Raw genomic sequence first — 18,537 nt, forward strand, 5'->3', positions numbered from 1 at the left:
TGACGAATGCGAGGATCAGTCATGCGTGAGCAGGGACAAAGGGGCGCGGAAGCGGCAAGCACGATGCAAGGCAAGTAGGGTGATGGTACTACACATTCATTCAATAGATATTGGTTTCCTAGTCGTAGTGTTACAGAACCATATCGATGTTGCTAGTGGACGGGTGCGGTTGACCCATCATCATCGAAGCGGCTTCTTGGGCCGAAGCTTGCTGGACCATGAGCTCCGAGAGCTTGGCCTCCGACGCGTTGATGAGGCAGCTGGCGGCATCCTGGGAAGCGCAGACGACTTCGAGCAAAAGCTTGTGCTTGCGGTCCGACTCATCCTTGGGGTTGGCCGGCGCGGCGCAGGTTTGCTCAAAGAGGCGGCGCGAACGCTGGACGAGACGCGTGGCTGAGTTCTTCTCCGACTCGAGGAAGACGAGGCAGCGGCACATGGCCGAGCACACGTTGGGCGCAGCCACCTGGCAGAGCGCACCGAAGCGGCGACCCGCGTCGTCGTACTTGAGGCACGCGTCCTGCATCTCCATTTCCGCTGCCTGCGTTGCCTGCTGCGCGAGGATGTAGAGATCCTTGACACCGCCGCACTTGAGCGCCGTCTCCATTTGGAGGCACGCGCTGTACGCAACCTGGGCAGGGTTCGAGAGGGGCACGCTAGGCGTAGCGACCGTCGAGTTGGCACTTGCGTTCTGGCGCGCCTCGGCGTCCATCTCGAAGTCCGAAAAGACGTCCGTGAGGTTGTCGGTATCCGTCTCCATACCCGCGTCGGAGGGACCGCTGAGCGGCGCCGGCTCCATGTCGAACTCGCTCGACTCGCCGACCTGGTTGTACAGGTTGTTGACGAGCACGTCAACCATGGACGCGTCTTCGCCCTTGATGGCGTCGAGCATGTCGGTGTTGTCCGAGTCCGAGTCGTTCTCGCTGCGCGCCATCTTGGACGGGTCGTCGATGCCATTCACGCTCTTGCGCTTCTTGGCGCGGCGCACAGGAGGGACGCCCTGGTTCTTCTCCTTCTCGTGGATATGGCGATGACGGCAGAGGTTTCCCGACGTGTTAAAGCCCTTGTTACAGATCTCGCAGTGGTAGGGCTTCTGGCCCGTGTGCGTGATCTCGTGGCGCGCAAGGGTGAAGGCACGACCAAAGCGCTTGGAGCACTTGCAGCACGCAAAAGGCTTGAGGCCCGAGTGCGCCTTGACGTGGCGACCGAGGTTGCTCGACGAGCAAAAGATGCGACCGCAGCCCTGCACGGGACAGACAAACTTCTTGTTGTCGCACGAGCTGTTGGACTGCGGGCTCGAGTCGCAGCCATCCTTGCAGTTGCCAGGTGACTCGCAGCCCGAGTCCGAGAACGACTCGCACTTCTTGAGGCCGACGCGGCCAGGTGTTACAGCGGCAAAGGAACCTTCCGGGGGCTTCTCGCCATCAGACTCGGGCTCGATGTCAGCAATGCCACCGCCCATCGTGTAGTAGTGTTAGGAAGCTGGGAGAATGCGACTCGAATCGTAGATCAAAAGCGGCGCCGGGTGAGCAGCGCGAGCGAGAAGCCGGGTGTTCAGGTCTCTGCGAATGGGATTCTGACGGAGCTTGCGGCGCTGCCACCCGGCGTGCCGCCCGTACACCGTACATTGTGTCGTACAGCAGATTGTACATTCATTCACATACAAAATGCAAGATCGAAATGTACCATGTTCGAAAACAGCGAGTTGTACGGCTTCTGGCGTCATTTGTGAGTTTTTTCAAGACTGCGCCGGTTCCATACTCAATTCAAGATATTCGAATGAAACGCAATGTATTTTGTCGAACGGCCCCAATCGCTGGTTACAATGTATTGCTACTGCTTTTGGTGGGTACGTTTTTATTAATATACACTAGCACATACAAAGTGTAGAGAAAGGACTAAATTATTTGATTGGACACGGACAAACATTTTATTCCCGCGCTCCAAAACCAGATTGGATCAAAAATTGGAGAATCCTTTGAAAACGCATAACTCGCAAGGGCGGACACATCGATAAATAGAGGTCAACATCTTTCAGTGGTCGTGGCGGGTTGCATTTTCAATGCTTCGAAATGCCCTTCAAGCCAGTGCTCAATCGGCGCAGGTGAGCGAGCACCTGGATAAGCACTCGGCTCTTCGTTGACTAACGGGTCGCTCGTTTCAAATCATACATGGGCTCTCGATTGGACCGTGATTTATGCACCGTGCCGCCCATGATCGAATCCAGTCGGCTCCCGGTCTGTACAGTGTAATGCCCAGTCGCCAGCTGTCAATTCTTGAAGAGGCTGCTCGCAGAGAAATATACAAGGTCGACTTTGTCCACCGTGTAGAGATGGCACCGTCACGTGAGGCAAGCAACGGGTGTCCTTGTATGCTTTAAACCAAGCAGCAAAACTGCATAGGTTCGCAGAGACGGTCCTCAAATGAAGGCACGTGTCCGATGCTGCAAAGCGGGACGACGGCCGAACAAACGGGTGACAAACCTTCCATGACATCGTTCCAATTCGTATACAAATCCCGAGATCGTTGCGACGCATACAAATCCCAAGATACATATTCACGGTGGCTCCTCTCCGTTCCAGCGCCGATCGTGCGCCAAATGTCGCGCTGCGCGCAGGTGCTCGTCAATATTTACGGTCCTCCCCTCGTGCGCGTGATATCCATCACGGCAAGGTCCTCCAAAGGGACGAGCTGTCTGCGCCGTGTACCCACCGCCAGCTCCCTCTCCTCGCCGCAGGTGCCGCTTGCTCTCTGGCTCTCTGCTTGAAAAAAAGGCGCGGAACTTCATGTTCCTCCCATCCCAGATGGCAATCACAGCCATCACAAAACACTGCGATTCGGTGAACGCGAACGATGTCACAATACTTGAGCTTCAACGTATGCAATACCAACGGCCAGCTCCAGCGGCCATTGGCCGCGTCAATTGACGACGGCGTGGGGGAGTGCGGCGCCCGAGACGCCAGCGACCACGTTTTGCACGGCGATGTCGGCCATCGCCTGGCGTGTCTTGATGGTCGCCGACCCAATGTGCGGGAAGATCGTGCAGTTGGGCAACGTGAACAACTACACGTAACGTTAGTACGTGCAGAGAGGAGCGATGCTAGGGTCATGGGGTGTCAACCTTGTCGTCAATCGGAAGAGGCTCGGGGTCGGTGACGTCAAGGCCGGCCGCCGCCAGCTGCTTAGCAACGAGTGCGTCGTAGAGCGCGGCTTGGTCCACAACCGGGCCACGGCTCGTGTTGATGAGGACGGCCGACGGCTTCATGCTGCGCAAACTACGCACCCATTAGTTTAAGTCCCACGCTGCCTGGGGTGTACGTCGTGGCGTTGATGAGGTGTTGCGTGCCTGGCGTCAGTGGGCAGTGCACGCTCACAATGTCGCTGGCGCCAAGGAGCTCGTCCAGGGAACAATACCGAGCTCCAAGCGGCTGCGCAGCTTCTGGCTTTTCGTTGGGACCGGTGTAAAGAATGCGGCACCCAAACGCTGCGCGCATCATCTGCGCGTACTTGGCCCCGATGCGGCCGAGGCCGATGATGCCGACGGTGCTTCCCTCGACGTCCGTGCCGCAGTACCTACGACAACATCGTATCACCCGTCGCATCAATCGATGGCCAAATGCACTGGAAGGGCTGCCACGTGCCCCACTCCCCCGCCTTGGCGCTGAGGACGCTCGCAACCGCGTGGCGCTTGGCCATGAACGTCAAGGTCACGGCTGTTTCGGCCGTGGATGTATCCAAGACACCTAACACAGAACGATCTCAGATCGTCGTAAGCAGCAGAAAGACGCGGCCGAACCAGGCGTGAACCCAACCGCGACGCCTTTCGCGCGGCAGTCGTCGACCATGACGTGATTGTAGCCGACCGACATGGTGGACACAACCTTGAGGCGCGGGCCCGCCGACGCCAGCACGTCGGCGTCGATGCGGTCCGTGAGCATGCACAAGATACCGTCGCACGACCGAACGCGACGCAAGAGCTCGTCGCGCGGGATCGCAATGTCTTCGCGCTCAAAGGCATCGCACTCGACGTTCGCGCGCTGCAGTTGCTCTAACCGCCGCATGCTCAGCCATTGGCGCACTAGCAGCTATACCCATGATGTACGGAACATGGCGCGTGAGGAAGACGCGGGGCTTGGCCGCGCTGCTCTTGACGACCGCCTGCATCGCCGATCCAAACAAAATAATGTGCTTCGGTGGCTTAAAAAGCAGAAGCTATTTAACATTAATGTGATTGGTCCAAACCACCTATCGACTTCGAACGGCGGCAATACTGCTTACTGGCATCATGGCAGCGTCCGCCAGCGCCACGGGCCACCTCCTCGAGCCCATCAGGTCGGCGCCATGCATCGGTGCGTAGCCTCATGCGCTCGACGTGTAGAGACCTTGGCTGGCAGCTCGACCTCGCAGCCGAGCTCGAAGAGTACCTGCAGGCCATCCAGGCCGACGAGTCGGACTTGGTGAACTTTGCCCAAGCCGCACTGCTCGTTCAGAACTCGACTGTGCGGTACAGTAAGAAGGTCGAGAACCTCTACACGCTCGTGCTGGATGCGCTTACGCAGTTCCAATCGCATCCGGAGAAAGAGCGCACCACGAAGCGACAGCGCACGGCCCACGGCAGCGCCTCCCGCGGGACGGCGTCCGACAGCACGGTTCTCGCCACGTCCGACTTTGAGTCGCACGGATCGTCGCTCGATGCGCCCGTTCACTGGACCTTCCACAAGCGCGTTGAAGAAAGCGACAAGATCGATCTGTTGCCGAACACACAGCTCCTGCACGCGTCATCGAAGCGCATCACGACCAAGACCTTCCAGTGCGATCGATGGTTGGTGCATCAGTGTCTAACGGGTTTCATTGTAGGGCGTCCATGGCGCTCATGGGCTCCTTGGTGCCGGACGAGGTCGTGACGGGCGAGTCGTTCAAGCTCCGGTCGTGCACTGTGCACAGCAAGGTTTTCTCCACCCTGTCGTCCAGTACGTTCATCTTGCGCGTAGTCGGGTGCACTGCTGCTGGATGACTGCAGCAAGCTCCTCTTGGATCCCGATGCAGCTGTCCCGACGGTCGAGCTACCGGCAGAGGCAGCCAATGTCACCTTTCGTCGTGGGACGCTGCTGGGCAACATCTCGGAGGGTGACGAGGAAGCGCCAGAAAACGATGCTGTCTCCAGCGAGAGTGTAATGGCAACCGAGACCAACGGTGAAGTCGACGACAACAATGACGTCAACGACGACGGAATGGACTACGACTTTGGCGGCGGCTACGAGTCACCGATGAAGGACGTTGCTCCGAGCAGCGCGCCGACGACGCCGCCGCCGCCGCAAGAGACTGATTTTGCTGCCACGATGAACGCGAGTCCAGTGAAATCCAAGCCCGACCCGTGGCTGCAGCTCGACCCGTACGACGCCAGCCAAAGCGTGAGCCAGCCCTTCACCAAAGGTCACCGTCATCGGACTCTAACTTGTGTCTAATCCGAAACGTAGGTGTGACGTACACTACGCCCAAGCTCAAAACGACCAAGTCGGCCATCGCCAAGGACGAGCCGCTGTATGACCCCAACGCAAAGCGCGCGCAGCGCAGCGCCGAGCGCCTCAAGCGGCAACTCGCGGCCAAACCCGCTTCGTTGTTCATGAGCTTTGACTTTGAGAACGTTCCGTTTCGGCAGCTGCACCTCCAGTATGCGAACGCGATCGTTCGAGTAGGCAGTCGTCCACGTTTTTCAGTGGCTTGATCCGCGTGTAGACGGACGCGGCGGCGACGGCGCCCAAAGCTGCGCCTTTGTTCGTGCCCGCGGACGAGATGTCGACCGCACCGATGCTCGAGGCTAACGATGACGACGTTGTCGTCGATGATTATGGCTTTGACGCGGGGGTGAGCGATTACGAGGACGACGATGGCTGTGTGCCATATTCCCCCGCGCCGCCACCCGTCAAGGCGGAAGGCACCAAGGAAGAGGACATCTTCAAGGCGGACGATGACGTGCCGTCGTACGAAGACCTGTGCAAGCAACACATTGTGCGTCAACCTCGAGCATGATGGTCGAGCAAGCTGTGATCTGCGTAGGAGCAATTCTTGCACGGGTCCGAGCACTACAAGAAGCAGACGACGTTGACACGAAAAGTGGCCAAGTGGCAAGCGTCGTTGGCGCCGCTGCTGACTGCCCAGGTCGATCATGTCTCTCTTGCTGCCCGCGCTCATTCATGGCGGCGTACTAGGAGGCGCGCCCGCCGTTTGACATCCAAGCGTGCGGCAAAAACATCGTTGACCACCTCGAGCCGACGGCGCCTCGGGCGTTTGGTGCAGTCGTCCAAGGCTTATCAGTGTACGAAGTGTGCCGCATGTTCACGGCCACGCTGCAGCTGGTACGTGCCTCTCCCTTCAGCACGCGATATCATCGTGTTGGGTAGGCCAACGCTGGCAGTGTCGAGCTGGCCCATACGAACGACATCGACTCGCTCGAATTGATTGTCCGTGCATAAGCAAAAGCAACATCACTGTACATTACGAAACAGGCATTTACAACGATCGCTGTGGCATCAGGTGCGCGCTGACGGTCGGGTGCCAAGGAGGCGACTGGCTTCTTCGAGCGCGAAGAGCGACCGGAGACGCTTGTGCACGAGCTCGAGGTATTGCGAGTTGCTTTGACAGTCGAGCGAGCAAAAGGTGAGGACGCAGACGCTGGTGGCGTTGAGGTACTTCTTGCCGCAGTTCTTACACTGACTGCGGCGGGCGACGATCGAGACGCCGGTCGCAGCGCGGCGCATGCTGCTGCTTCCTCGCAAAAAGTGAGATTGAGATCAATGCGCCATATCGAAGGGCGACCGGGGTTCGAAATAATTTAATACAAAGGTGCAAAGCTGCATAGACAATGCAAGTGTAGCTTCTCCAAAATGTATTCTAGCACGAAGCGATAGATACTTTTCTTTCTTTTTCGCGGCAAGAAACCGCGTTCGAATTTATGGGACCACGCACGCGCCTAGTTGAAGACACCGCGTTCGGCGCGTAGCCGCTGGACAAGACTGTACAGCGGCTTGTTGGCCTCGAGCCGCACCAAGTGGGCTTCGTGCGACGCGACCATGTCGCTGAACCCGTCTTCGGCGAGGCCCATGCACTGCGTGAGCGACTCGAGGTACTCCTCCGCGTACACGCCCCGTGAGAGTAGCCGCTGGACGGGCGACTTGGCGAGCTTGCGCACAAAGGCCTCCCAGCCCGTCGTTAAGTCGGACGCGGTCAGACTGAGCTGTGCGTCCTGTGGCGTGTTGACAACGGTGCTGTCAAGCCAAATTGTAAGGCAGTGACGGGGTTCGGCGGCCGGCAGCACGCGATGCAGGAGACTGTCGGACGAAAAGATGACCTACAAGAGTGTTAGTCGTCGAATCGAACAGCGAAATCAGCACGGACGAGGCGATCCATGCGAGGCGCGAGCGTCACCGGCTCGGGCGCCAGGAACGGATAGAACTGGATCTCGCCACCATCGCCGTCTTTCCAGTCAGGGTTGAGATACAGAAGGCAGGTCAGCTTGCGCTTATTGGGGCGGCCTGGGTTGTCGTAGTGGCACGGGAAGCACCCGCCGTTGCCAGCGTTGAACTGGACCTTGAGTGTCTTGCCTTGCGTTCCAGGCACGAGGCCGAGCTGCGCATGGTCCTCCAACGCAAGGCAGAGGTCGTCCGAGTGGAAAAGCGCGTCAAGCTCGGGCACTTGCGTGCGCACGCTCGCGTTGTGCAAGTCGGCTTCGTAGATGTTGGGCTTGGCAAATTGGGCGACCGAGCCGTCGGCGCGCGGAAACTGCGTCTTGTTGGGCGAGAGGAGCTTGCGCTCTTGCAGCCATTTGACTTCGGAGAGGATCGCGTCGGCCCAGTCGCGTCCGAGAAAGTTGTCGACGACAACGAACCCGTTCGAAAGCAGCTCGTCACATATACCTGGCGTGATCTTGTCCGAGAAGGACGCAAAGTTGCGCACGAACGGCCGAGGATACTCGATGGCGTCTGTCTCGTGCTTGCGGCAGGCCGCCTTGTGGCCTCGCTTCCAGTCGGTCACTTGGCACGCGCGGCTGCAGTAGTACACTCGGAGACACTGGCTGCAGCGCAGGAGGTCGTCCGCGTCGCTGCCGCAGCAGCTGCAACGACTTGCCATCGCCGCCAACAAATTTGAGCAGCGAAAAAACGCGCGTGTAACGTGTGTAAAACACACACGTTTTACACGTCGGTGCGGCAGCGAAAAACACGTGAAAATCACGTGCAAATCACGGCGACATAAACGGCGCAATGCCGGATACGGCAACCGGCTGCGTCGCGAAAGCAAAGCAGCTTTCTGCCGGCACATCACTGGCGCAGTAGCATCGCAGCCCACCATCAGAATGGAATAGCAAAGTGGCGAGCTCGTTGCAGTGCAAAGCTTGCACATCCTCAGCGTTGCCACATGCGCAGACGCGGTGACCAGGTTGATGCTGCGCCCAGGTGGATTGTGGTACGGGTCACGGTCGTCTTTCCACATGTCGTTCAATCCATTCGGTGCTTTGCAAGAAGTTCTGGGCCAATTCGGTGCTTTGCCTGGCGACGCACCAACGTGCTTTGCATGTTCGGACAAGGAAGAGCCGTTAATTGATGTATTCTGATGTGCAAAGTTGATTTCTGAAGTTGCGCCAGCAGCATAACCTCACTCTAGAGTGGTAGCGATGTAAACCGGCGTGCACTGCCAGTGCTACGTGCGGGTTCGCATGCACAGAGAAGGTGCTGCCAACGCTCTGACGCAACCGGAATCCTCCCATCGGTCGGTACACTATGCCCTGCAAGACCGTCGCATTTCGGTGCTTCGTGGAGACGACGGACGCTGTTGGAGATTCGACGCTATGGGAACAGAGAGGAGCTGCGAAAAACAATGTTTGGCACTGCGGTGCCCCATCCACATCGTGGCCAGCACGGCGTCGCAGCCGCTGCGTGGCACGCTGCTGCTGTCCCAGCGCGGACGCTCATTGGCTCAGCACGGCCAATCAGAGAAGAGTGGGAGCTTCCCATCGCACTCGGAGTGCGATGGGTCGAACTTCAGAAATGCAAAGCAAACTCACATTTCCCATTTTGCCCTTCGTTGACAAGCATGCGAGAGACGCGCCAGTCCTTCATGCACGCGATCCAGTCCATGTCCAAGGACCCGCTCGACACGCACGTGCACGCCAAGTGCGCGCGCTTCGCGACGTCCGCGGCCAAGTCGCTCGCGACCGATGCGACCAAGTTCAAGTTCAAGGCGTCGAGCCACGGCATTGAGATTTACGAAAGCGTGTCGCGGCCGTACCGCGTCAAGGCCGTTGCGCTCGTGCCCGGCGACCTCGAAGATATTATGTTTGCGCTCGGGAAGCAAGGCGCCAAGGCCCATGAGTTCCGGAAGACCATGTTCCATCTCTTCCAAGAGTCCTTCTCGGAAGGTGTGAGCCTCCACGCGCCCGGCCGCGGCCTCGACCAGCAGCACGTCAATCTCAACTGGCTCGCGCTCGCAGACGCGAGCTTGCGCTACGATATGACCTACATGACCGCGACGTCGCGCTTCTTGCGCCGCAGCACGGGGCTTGCCAACGCCGGGTCGTGCCCCGCCGACGTCGGTGTCCAAATCTGGCAGTCGGTCGAGATTCCCGAGCTCACGACGTTCACAGAGCGCGACACTGGCTGCACACGCCTGCGCCTCGAGACGTCGGGCTTTGTTGTCGAGCGCACCTCGACGCCGCAGACGAGCCAGGTCGCGTTCCACCTGAGCTTTGGCGGCGCATCTGTCTCTACTTCGTGGATGCAGCTCCTCGCCGAGCGCCTTGCGAGCATCGCGTCTGTCTTTACGCGCCCTGGCAGCCTCCAGCTCGTGCCTCGGTCGATCTGGACCTTCAACGCCTACTGCTACTCGTGCTTCAAGTCCTTTGGCACGTTCCGGCGGCGCCACCACTGCCGCCTCTGCGGCAACTCGATCTGCTCCAAGTGTTCTGTCTCGGTCGAAATCACATTCCCAGGCTCGCCGACCGCCAGCCACTACGACTCGACGTCTGTTCCGTGCTGCCACAAGTGCGCCGACACCAACTCGCAGCTGGACCAGCACCTCATGGAGCTCGCGCGGCCGTCGCGCGTCTCAAGCGGCACCAAGCCATCGTCGCCGCCGCCGATGCCGTCGACAATGTCGATGACGACAACGGCCGTGTCCCCGATCCACCTCTCGCTGCGCGACATTTCGAGCCTCTTTGCACCGGAAGCGACTGACGCGCCAGTCTCACCGACGGAGCGCGTCGATGACGACGTCGAGTCGCCTGCCGAATCGTCCTTCTTCCGTATTTCCAAGGGCAGCTGCATGCGCGTCCGAACACAGAGCGCGCAGTCGACGGCGCCATCGAGCCAGCGCAGCTCCCGGAGCACGCTCACCGAGTCGGACATTGAAGCCAGCCTCGAGCTGCTCAACGACGACTTTGACAAAATCCACATGGAGCGCCTCGAGGCCGCCAAGCGCCGCCTCAACCTCGACGCCGCGAAAGAGAAGCGGCCCCTCGTCTACCTCTACTAGACCATTTCTGTCCCGTTCGTGTAGCTTGTCAATCACATCTTATTTATCCTCCACGTCCTTGGTGGTTCTCCCAGAGCTATGAGTGCAAACAGCGTCGGTTCCGATTACGAAGTCGCAAACGAACTTGCGCATACGGTTACTGCGGCGCATGAAGGTGTGCGAGGAGCTTCTCGTTCTTCTCGCATTCGCGCTGAAAGTCTCGAATGGCAGCCAAGTACGCCTGTTGCTTGCCCAGCAGCTAATCAAAGCATCAGTCTCGCGATACGTCCGCCAAACACACACCAGCTGATACTTGCTGTCGAGTGTGTCGACCGTGAGCTGCTTGGCGTCACATTGCACCTGCTGCTTGGCGACGTTGGCGCGCACGTTGCCAATGACGGCGGTCATCTGGCTGAAGAAGATGTCGGTTGCCGCCTTGGACTTGAGCGCAATCTCAAAGTTGGCGTTGATGCTCTCGACCAGCGCGACTTCCTTCTCGAGGTACTCATGCGTCGCCTCGAGGGTGTTGTACACCGAGTAGTACTTGCGGGTCTCTTCCAGCGTCAGCGCCACCTACACAGCTGTTCTTAGAGTCGATCGAGATCGTGGACCGACCTCTTCGTAGAGCTCCATGAACCGCTTCTCGTACTGCAGCAGCTCGGCCTTGCAGGGAATGTCGTCAAGGAGCCGCAGCGCAGCAACGACGGCCCGCGCCTCCTTTCCAACCTCTTGTTTGAGCGCTGTGCGCTACGTAGCAATACATTGAAATCAAAATGCCTCCACCAAGAGTTCACCTTGGCAGCGAGAACAGATAGCTTGGCCTCGAGGCGCGCACGGCGAACATCGGTCTCAAAGCCTGGCAGCGCGTCCACTCGCGCCTGTGGCGCGCATTGCAGTCAAGGAACGCCGTGCGCACACAGCATACCTGAAGGTCCGTGAGCTCTTGCTTGCAGGCCGCCTTGAAGGTCGCCTCTTGGAGCTTTAAACTCGTGTGCAAGGAAATGAGCTCCTACAATGCTCTGTCGATCCAAGTTTGCAGCGGTGGTGTTGAGCGTACGCGCAATTTTGCCAAGTCGGAGCTTGTTTCATTGCTGGCGTCTTCGGCTGCCGCGATCGCTGCCTCGCGAGCTTTAAGCTCAGCGCGCGTCTCGTCCAGCGTCGCACACGCCATTTGCGCGACAGGGGCGGCGTCGACGAGGCGCGCATGGGTCGCTTGCAGCTGCGCCACGAGCGTTGCCTTGGACCATACGTCGTATCGCTGCCTCGTGCACAAGAAAAAGCGTACTTGTGCGTCGAACTTGGTCGTCAGGCGCTGCGCCTTGCGCTCGAGTCGCTGCGTCTCCGCGACGAGACTCAGTGCTGCCGCTTCTTCGGGGCAGCTGCGGCTCCGAATGTCCTCGGACGTCGTATCGTATAGCGCGACGGCCGCGTCAACCGCCTACGATCAGAAGTTGATGCCGAACTCAGCGCGACAAGGGTTACGAGCTACCTCGAGGTCCGCGACGCCAGTGTGACGCCATGAACGTTCCTACGGGCTCATGGCGCTTGTGTTCGAGGTATCACTTTGGTACCTGCGCTACAGTGGCAACGCGAAGCAACTCTTCCTCGCGCACCATGTCTTCTTGCAATGCTAGCTCTTCGGCGGCCAACGCCTCGGACGCAGCAGTCTGGTACTGTCGGTCAAACTCTGTGAGAGGTGTCGCCACGGAGCTGGACGCCAACCGACTATGGCAACGACTGCGTGAGCAGAGCGCAGATATTGTGGCGTCAAACCGCAGCTGCGCTGCCATTGCCTGCTTGGCAATGTCGTGGAGAAATCCCTTGGGCTCGTCCGTGGACGGACTGGGATGCGCGATGCGCACGACGCGCGCCGTCGTCTTCTCGCCGTACTCGAGAAGGCAACGCTGGATGCGCTCTTGCTCCGAAAGAGACTTTCCCGGCGCCTACGACACGGTCAGAGTCGTGGGCCATCTGGCTCGAGATGCGAACATGAAACTTGGACCGGCGGGAAACCGCGTACGTTGGGGCCCGAGGACGAACGACGGGCGATGGTGCAGAGACCGTGCGCCACTGAGCCTCAATCGCGCTCGCAACGCGTGTGTTGAGCTTGAGCTGTGTGTGCTGAACGAGCCACGCGACGACTTGGCGTAGCTTTTCGTAGTTGGCCCCTTGCAGCTCGTGGACGCTCAAGTTGAGCGTCGTCTTGGAGTTGGTGGCTTGTGTGTACGACTGCAGCGCGGTGTTGAAGCTGTCACAGATGGCCTCTGCAACGCGAACACGCTCTTTGACGCTCGCGACGGGGCGGAAGAGGATGTCGCAGTCGACGCTCGTCAGTTCTTCCGACTGGAGGCAGAAGACGAGGCCGCCCACGACGCGCTCAAAGATCGGGATCTCGGCCACGGACGCGCGGGGGTACCCATGCGCCACCAGCATGGCTACGCATTCCTGCGCGAGCTTGGCCTTCTCCGCGTCCTCGGCGCTCGGCCCTGCGTCCAACTGGTTTGCCATCGTATCCAAAGCGAAGATTTCGTTGTCCGGTTAACAAGCTCAGGAAATCCGGATAGAATCTCGCCACCGGAGATCGTGGCACTTGCTGGCGAGAGCGGAGGAGTTGCGCATCAGATAACGAAGCAAGCATTTGACCATTGACGCCCGAGGGCATGGAGCTGGTTCCAGCCACGTGGCACCTCTACCCACCCATGGGACTACTCGTTCAGACGCCAGCGCCGCTCAAGGCGGACCTCTGCGCGCCACCAGCGTCATCCAAGTGGCGTCAGCATCCCGTGTCGACGGCCATTTTTGTCGTCTCTTGCTTGGCGACCGTGGTAGTACTTCTCGACTTGGTCATCGCTGGCAACTCGCCCACGACACAGCCAGCCTCGGTGACGATTGCTGCAAACACAACGGCGACGACACCCACCGCAGCTCTTCGCCTGGACGACGCTGCGTCAAGTACCGGTGACCCGCCAAGCACTCAGCTGCGAGAAATGCTCGCGCTTCTTCTTCTTATTCTCGTTGGCGCTGGTGCGTACTTGATGCAACGCCGAGCCCAGTCTACCACGCCCACGGAGATCAAGATTTGTGGCCAAGAGGGGCCAAAGCCCGTGTGCCTCACGGTCGTGCCGGCGCCCTTGTAAAATATATTCGTTGTTGACGTGCAAGATTGAGTATTGCGCATACGTTAAAGGCCTTGCCCGTCGACCCCGCTCGCAACGCTGACGGGTCCAGAGAGGCGACAACGGCCGGAGCCCGCGCTGAGCTCCGAGGACCGCGTTCGCTGCACTCGTTGCTCGATCTCAGTGAGAACCGACGTTGCTGCCGCATCGAGCTCGGTCGATCGCGGCACCTCTGTCCGGTAGATGTGCAAATCAAAGAACTCTCGCCACGCCACGTCATCTACGCAACCCTTGCTTCCTAACCGACACAATGGATGCTGGACCTTGGTCGGAAAAGACGGGAACGAGAAGAGACTCGTCGTCGGGGCCGCAGATTCGCGCGCCTACACCTTGCCTATGAGCTTGAATGCATCCATGCGCGTCCAGAGACTCGTAGGTGTCTTCAGCGACGTCGTGTCTGAGAGCGGAATGATCTTGATCTTGTCTACGTCCATAGAATGTAATGTGTGTCCAAGCTGTCATGTGTACCGCTAGATGTATCCGGTCGTGATAGAGGACTCGCGCCTACGTTGCACCATGAGACCTCGATATTTCGGCTTGCTTCTTGCACCGCTAGCGTCGACAACGGGCGCAATGCGGTGCGACGCGGAGGACACCTTGATGCTCTCTGGCACATAGCGTTGCCGCTGCAATACGACCCAGAGCATGGACGCGGCGCCCACCACGGCCAGTACGATAGCGAAATATACCCAATCCAGGGGTAGCACCATAGAGTCGAGCCATGGGAGCAGATGGGTGTCGTCGCTCTGTGTGGCGTTTCCGTGGCTCGTGTTGGCATAGCCCAGAACAAATTCACCTACGGCGAGCTCGCGTTTTGATTCAACCTGCAATGCGAGTGTACCAATGACGGGCGGGTGCACATCGCGCCGGATCGTGAGCTGGAACGGGTACAGGACGTAGAAGCCCGATGCGCAGTTCACGAGCTGGAGCGTGTAGGTGTTCATCGCCAAGTCCAGGTCGCTCAAGAAGGTGAACCAATCGAGCTACAAGTGCGCGAACTCTGAGATGACCTGCACCAAACGGACGCAAGCGTACGCGTTCAACAACGTCCGTTGTCGCACCGCTAAAGCCTATCGCTGTAATGCGCAGCGCGCAGGGAACGCTCGTGGTCTCATCACCGACGGCCGTGCAGCCATCTCCACAGGACGTCGCGGTCGTCGTCGAGTCGAGCTGCTGCCGGGCGTCTGCGGTGGCCTTGACGATGATCGCGATCGTCGAGGCCATGGCGGTTTTGGGATTCCGCACCTAAACGAGGCGAACTTGACGAGGACAAGATCGCGAGTAGGGTTCCGAGGAGATGGGTTTTGGCGCCAAATCTTGGTCGCTTGATATTTTGGCCACTACCGTACTCTGCTTGAGCACATTTCGGAGAACGATCACAGAACAGTGCAGCATGCCACAGTTTCAAATTGTAAAGGTGCATTTGGCCTCACCACAAAGTAACACGAAAAAGACGTTGAACGTGGTTTTCTACGACACGGAGAACCACGCTTATGTGTTGCTTCCTACTGGCATAGGAGGCTCAAAGCACAGCAACACTATCGCGCTGCCACATGGATCGACCGTCCGCTGTGTCGCGGTGACCGTCGGCGAAAAAGTCGACGTCCTTGTCTTCTTCAAGCTTGCGCCGGTTGCGAAGAACGACGAGTGCAACCGCAGCGACGCCGACGGCGCAGACCAAGCTCGTCACCACGGGCAGCGTTACGTTGTCGGGCGAATCGCTGGACGATGTTGTCACTTCTTGGACGTTGGCGATAGGCGCCGTCGTGGCTGGCGCAGCACCCGTAGCTGCGACGGATTCATCGAGTACGGGCAATGTGACCGGAACCGTCACATCAATGACGCTTTCCAACGTGTCGTTGGCCGACGTAGGTACGGGCGTTGTAGTGTTGTGCTCGGCTGTAGCGTTGGTCGGTGCTGGCGTCGTTTCGGCGGTTGTCGGCGCCGGAGTCGTCGTCGCCGGTACAGTCGTAGTCGGTGCTGGAGTCGGCGCTGGCGTCGGGGCCGGGGTCGTCACTGCAGGCGCGACGTTGAACTTCCAGGTGAACCCATCGGCCGAGATACCAAAGTGACCTTCGTCGCCACCCTTGTTGGTCGCATCGTGGAACTGAAAGTAAAATGGCGACGGCCCGCCGTTCGAGTTGGTCCAAGTCTGGTACTGATTCCAGTAGTTTTGCGCAGCACCAAAGTTGGCGCGACCACCGCCGTCGGACGGGTGGCCAGTCTCTGTGAGGCGCGCCTTCCCGCCGTACTTGGCGACGATGGCGTTGAAGCGCTTCGTGAGGTCCGCGATCGAGTCGCTCGGAACGGACGGGTTGAAGTACGGATAAATGTTGACGCCGACGACGTCACAGTTGGCGCCGAGCGAGCCGTCGGCATCGAGCCACGACCCATCAGTCTGCACGGTCCCGATCGGGATGTGGCCGAGACCCGCAGCCTTGAATGCTGCGCGCGTCGTCTGAATTTTGGAGATGACGTCGCCGATACCAAGGCCGGAGACGAGGTCTTCGTTGCCGACGTAGACCGCGAGGACGTTGCCCGGGTGGCGTTTGGTGCCGTCGACAGCAGCCTGGAGGTCGTCGGCGAATGGCACACCACCGCGGATCCAGATGCCCGCGGCGATTTGGAGGTTGGCTTTGGCAGCCGCGTCAATGAGGTTGACCTTGCCTTCGACAGTCGTTTGGTACGTGCGCACGGAGCCAAACTTGGACTTGATAACGGCAAAGTGCTTGTCCACGCTCGAGACGGCTTGATACGAGTCGTAGCAGACACCGTTGAGGCCGCCCGCGCCCGTGCGCGCAGCTTCGGTCGTCGTGTCGGTGCCGAGCCCGACAAGCGCCAAAGCGACGGCGCCGACAGCGGCAAAAGCCGACACGAGGATCGCGATTTTCTTCTTGGGCGAGAGCGTCCACTTGGATACGACGGGCCCGGCCGTCGTGGGTGTGTTGAGAGCCTCCATGGGACCAGAGACGTCGCGTTCACAAATGACACGCTCCATGTTGCAGGTACTACAGTAAAGGAGGCTTCTTTTGCACACTGTACCTACTCACCGCCTGTCTGCAATCGTCCGTCGCAAGCGCTTTCATTGGCACGGGATATGCGTAATGCCATTCGTCACGCACATTGCGCCTTAAGAAAGCCAAGTTGCTTTTCGCTACCTTGCGCAATGTATGGGAAGTAAAAGTATACACAGGTGTCGGTCACGCCGCAACAGCAACCAGCTGCAGCAGAAACACACACGGGCCGTCTTTGCCACTTCAAGCGTTCGGGCGCGTTCTCTTTGCGCTGCTGGGACTGTCGCTCGGGCAGCGTTCGATACCTAACGCTTGGAATGTGAGCCAACATTTCAACCTGGCAGGGTTTATAAACAGTTCACAGACCCTTGGTGTCGGTCACCAAAGCATTTTGTAGGTTTCCCTGTCGACGGATATACATGCAAGCATCTCACCAGCATGCCGGCAACACTCGCAGAGCGCTTCTTCGGTTGACAGTGTTAACCGATCACGAAATCTGCGTCGCTTTGGGCAATTATTCAGCACCTCCGTCCTGCTCGTTTGTCAACAATTTCTGTTCTCGACCAAACCGAGTGACTGCTTTGGATGGAGTGCAGCCCAAAGAATGAGAGGTGTCACCGAAGAAGCGGAGTGCTGAACCAGAGCGAGAGCTGGCCGGCGGTTACATGCAGACGAGCAAGAGTTCAAGCTTTTCAAAGTTGAAGCCTAGCCAGGCAAGCGGGGACATTTCACGGCAAAGTCGCGCATCGGTCCTGGTAGCAGTGCCTGTGAGCGACAAGTGACCAGAGCGTGTGGAAAGTGCATCATAATGGGTCACCGTAACGTTATCCGGTTTTGAATTGCACGACTGGCTTACGCTCCGCTCCTGATTGTTGGACGCCATTGACATTCTTGATGACTGCAGCTCGAGTCGTACAACATCGGTAGCGTCTACAACGACCACACTATGAAAAGAGGCGCCAACGTCTAAGAGCATGGGGCATTTTTCGTAGATAAATTTCGCAGGCATGCCATCCCAATCAACTGCGCACGTCATTTTTGCCTGGCCGGCTCAGAGTCCACGTAAACTCGACAACTCCCTTGTCGTCTTATCAGTTGCGCCACCAGAGCATACATGATCTGTGTACGTTATACTAGTATGGAGCAGAATCGTGCCATTTCCAAGAAGTTGAAGAGGTTTTCCGCGCAAGGCCGAGCGTTCCAGAAGACCAAGACATGAAAGCACGCACACGTTACAAGATCCAGGTGCCGAGCAAGCGAGCTCGAGCCATCCACGAATTTATAGTATCAGTCAAAAGCTAACCCGCCTCGACCACCTCTGGCATGGCGGACACCAACACGGTTGTTGCCCCCAAGTAAGCTCGGTCTTGCTAGTGGAAACGACTATTGTCGGTGACGGTGCATCCGAACCGGTATGCATTGATACCGTTCTACCTCCCTACTACAGACATATTCTGCGTTAATTGATAAAAGATCTGAAAAGCGTGGGATTTTACCCATGTGTTGGGCATTTTAGAGAAATGCCAGCCGTACGATAGGCCCTGGAACGACATGTGGCGTTGGTAATCCTACTTGGTATATCTATGTGAATACTGAATGCAAGATAATAAGTTCTGCTTGTAACACAACTCACATTTTGTATTGACATACTGAACACGGGCTTATTCTTGTCAATTAACGCGGTTGTCAATTAACGCAGAGGATGTCTGTACTCATTTCTGATATCGGAACCGTGAAATACTACCGGTAGATAGACAGATAGATAGATAGATAGATAGATAGATAGATAGATAGATAGATAGATAGATAGATAGATAGATAGATAGATAGATAGATAGATAGATAGA

At 58.2% G+C, this 18,537-nt stretch overlaps 8 protein-coding genes across 8 annotated transcripts; 2 read left to right on the forward strand and 6 right to left on the reverse strand.

Annotated features, from left to right (window-relative positions):
- Positions 1 to 75: 75 nt before the first annotated feature.
- SDRG_00482 (hypothetical protein) lies at positions 76 to 1,564 on the reverse strand. The gene has a single exon (XM_008605960.1). The coding sequence runs from the start codon at positions 1,457 to 1,459 to the stop codon at positions 131 to 133; it is 1,329 nt and encodes a 442-aa protein (XP_008604182.1). The 5' UTR covers positions 1,460 to 1,564; the 3' UTR covers positions 76 to 130.
- A 1,269-nt stretch (positions 1,565 to 2,833) lies between these two features.
- On the reverse strand, positions 2,834 to 4,173 carry SDRG_00483 (hypothetical protein). The gene is made up of 6 exons (XM_008605961.1): positions 4,089 to 4,173; positions 3,794 to 4,045; positions 3,620 to 3,740; positions 3,316 to 3,570; positions 3,119 to 3,272; positions 2,834 to 3,060 (listed from the first exon to the last, which is right to left on the reverse strand). The coding sequence occupies exons 1-6, from the start codon at positions 4,159 to 4,161 to the stop codon at positions 2,917 to 2,919; spliced, it is 999 nt and encodes a 332-aa protein (XP_008604183.1). The 5' UTR covers positions 4,162 to 4,173; the 3' UTR covers positions 2,834 to 2,916.
- A 109-nt stretch (positions 4,174 to 4,282) lies between these two features.
- Positions 4,283 to 6,470, forward strand: SDRG_00484 (hypothetical protein; the record flags this gene model as incomplete). The annotated part of the gene is made up of 9 exons (XM_008605962.1): positions 4,283 to 4,329; positions 4,376 to 4,807; positions 4,855 to 4,945; positions 4,989 to 5,430; positions 5,475 to 5,689; positions 5,734 to 6,006; positions 6,055 to 6,156; positions 6,207 to 6,353; positions 6,399 to 6,470. 9 exons carry the CDS (start codon positions 4,283 to 4,285, stop codon positions 6,468 to 6,470), a joined length of 1,821 nt encoding a protein of 606 aa, XP_008604184.1.
- Positions 6,471 to 6,527: 57 nt separating this feature from the next.
- SDRG_00485 (hypothetical protein) lies at positions 6,528 to 6,755 on the reverse strand (the record flags this gene model as incomplete). Its single annotated transcript, XM_008605963.1, has 1 exon — positions 6,528 to 6,755. One exon carries the CDS (start codon positions 6,753 to 6,755, stop codon positions 6,528 to 6,530), a length of 228 nt encoding a protein of 75 aa, XP_008604185.1.
- A 212-nt stretch (positions 6,756 to 6,967) lies between these two features.
- SDRG_00486 (hypothetical protein) lies at positions 6,968 to 8,124 on the reverse strand (the record flags this gene model as incomplete). The annotated part of the gene is made up of 2 exons (XM_008605964.1): positions 6,968 to 7,345; positions 7,393 to 8,124. 2 exons carry the CDS (start codon positions 8,122 to 8,124, stop codon positions 6,968 to 6,970), a joined length of 1,110 nt encoding a protein of 369 aa, XP_008604186.1.
- An 851-nt stretch (positions 8,125 to 8,975) lies between these two features.
- On the forward strand, positions 8,976 to 10,574 carry SDRG_00487 (hypothetical protein). The gene has a single exon (XM_008605965.1). It carries the CDS (start codon positions 9,085 to 9,087, stop codon positions 10,519 to 10,521), a length of 1,437 nt encoding a protein of 478 aa, XP_008604187.1. The 5' UTR covers positions 8,976 to 9,084; the 3' UTR covers positions 10,522 to 10,574.
- On the reverse strand, positions 10,569 to 14,900 carry SDRG_00488 (hypothetical protein; the record flags this gene model as incomplete). The annotated part of the gene is made up of 17 exons (XM_008605966.1): positions 10,569 to 10,759; positions 10,804 to 11,073; positions 11,116 to 11,247; positions 11,295 to 11,378; positions 11,426 to 11,509; positions 11,558 to 11,737; positions 11,786 to 11,938; positions 11,990 to 12,028; positions 12,072 to 12,225; positions 12,274 to 12,443; positions 12,490 to 12,986; positions 13,940 to 13,999; positions 14,047 to 14,100; positions 14,145 to 14,180; positions 14,227 to 14,472; positions 14,518 to 14,659; positions 14,712 to 14,900. The coding sequence occupies 17 exons, from the start codon at positions 14,898 to 14,900 to the stop codon at positions 10,658 to 10,660; spliced, it is 2,592 nt and encodes an 863-aa protein (XP_008604188.1). The 3' UTR covers positions 10,569 to 10,657.
- A 167-nt stretch (positions 14,901 to 15,067) lies between these two features.
- On the reverse strand, positions 15,068 to 16,770 carry SDRG_00489 (hypothetical protein). The gene has a single exon (XM_008605967.1). The coding sequence runs from the start codon at positions 16,672 to 16,674 to the stop codon at positions 15,199 to 15,201; it is 1,476 nt and encodes a 491-aa protein (XP_008604189.1). The 5' UTR covers positions 16,675 to 16,770; the 3' UTR covers positions 15,068 to 15,198.
- Positions 16,771 to 18,537: the final 1,767 nt, after the last annotated feature.

The sequence above is a fragment of the Saprolegnia diclina genome, assembly GCF_000281045.1.
Source record: "Saprolegnia diclina VS20 unplaced genomic scaffold supercont1.1, whole genome shotgun sequence".
Classification (NCBI taxonomy): domain Eukaryota; phylum Oomycota; class Saprolegniomycetes; order Saprolegniales; family Saprolegniaceae; genus Saprolegnia; species Saprolegnia diclina.

Coding starts and splice junctions, on each gene's coding strand:
- SDRG_00483 (XM_008605961.1), bottom strand. CDS start 4,161: ATGCAGGCGGTCGTCAAGAGCAGCGCGGCCAAGCCCCGCGTCTTCCTC. Junction 4,046..4,088: donor CCATGTTCCGTACATCATGG/GTATAGCTGCTA, acceptor TGCGGCGGTTAG/AGCAACTGCAGCGCGCGAAC. Junction 3,571..3,619: donor GGCACGTGGCAGCCCTTCCA/GTGCATTTGGCC, acceptor ATGTTGTCGTAG/GTACTGCGGCACGGACGTCG.
- SDRG_00487 (XM_008605965.1), top strand. CDS start 9,085: ATGCGAGAGACGCGCCAGTCCTTCATGCACGCGATCCAGTCCATGTCC.
- SDRG_00489 (XM_008605967.1), bottom strand. CDS start 16,674: ATGGAGCGTGTCATTTGTGAACGCGACGTCTCTGGTCCCATGGAGGCT.
- SDRG_00482 (XM_008605960.1), bottom strand. CDS start 1,459: ATGGGCGGTGGCATTGCTGACATCGAGCCCGAGTCTGATGGCGAGAAG.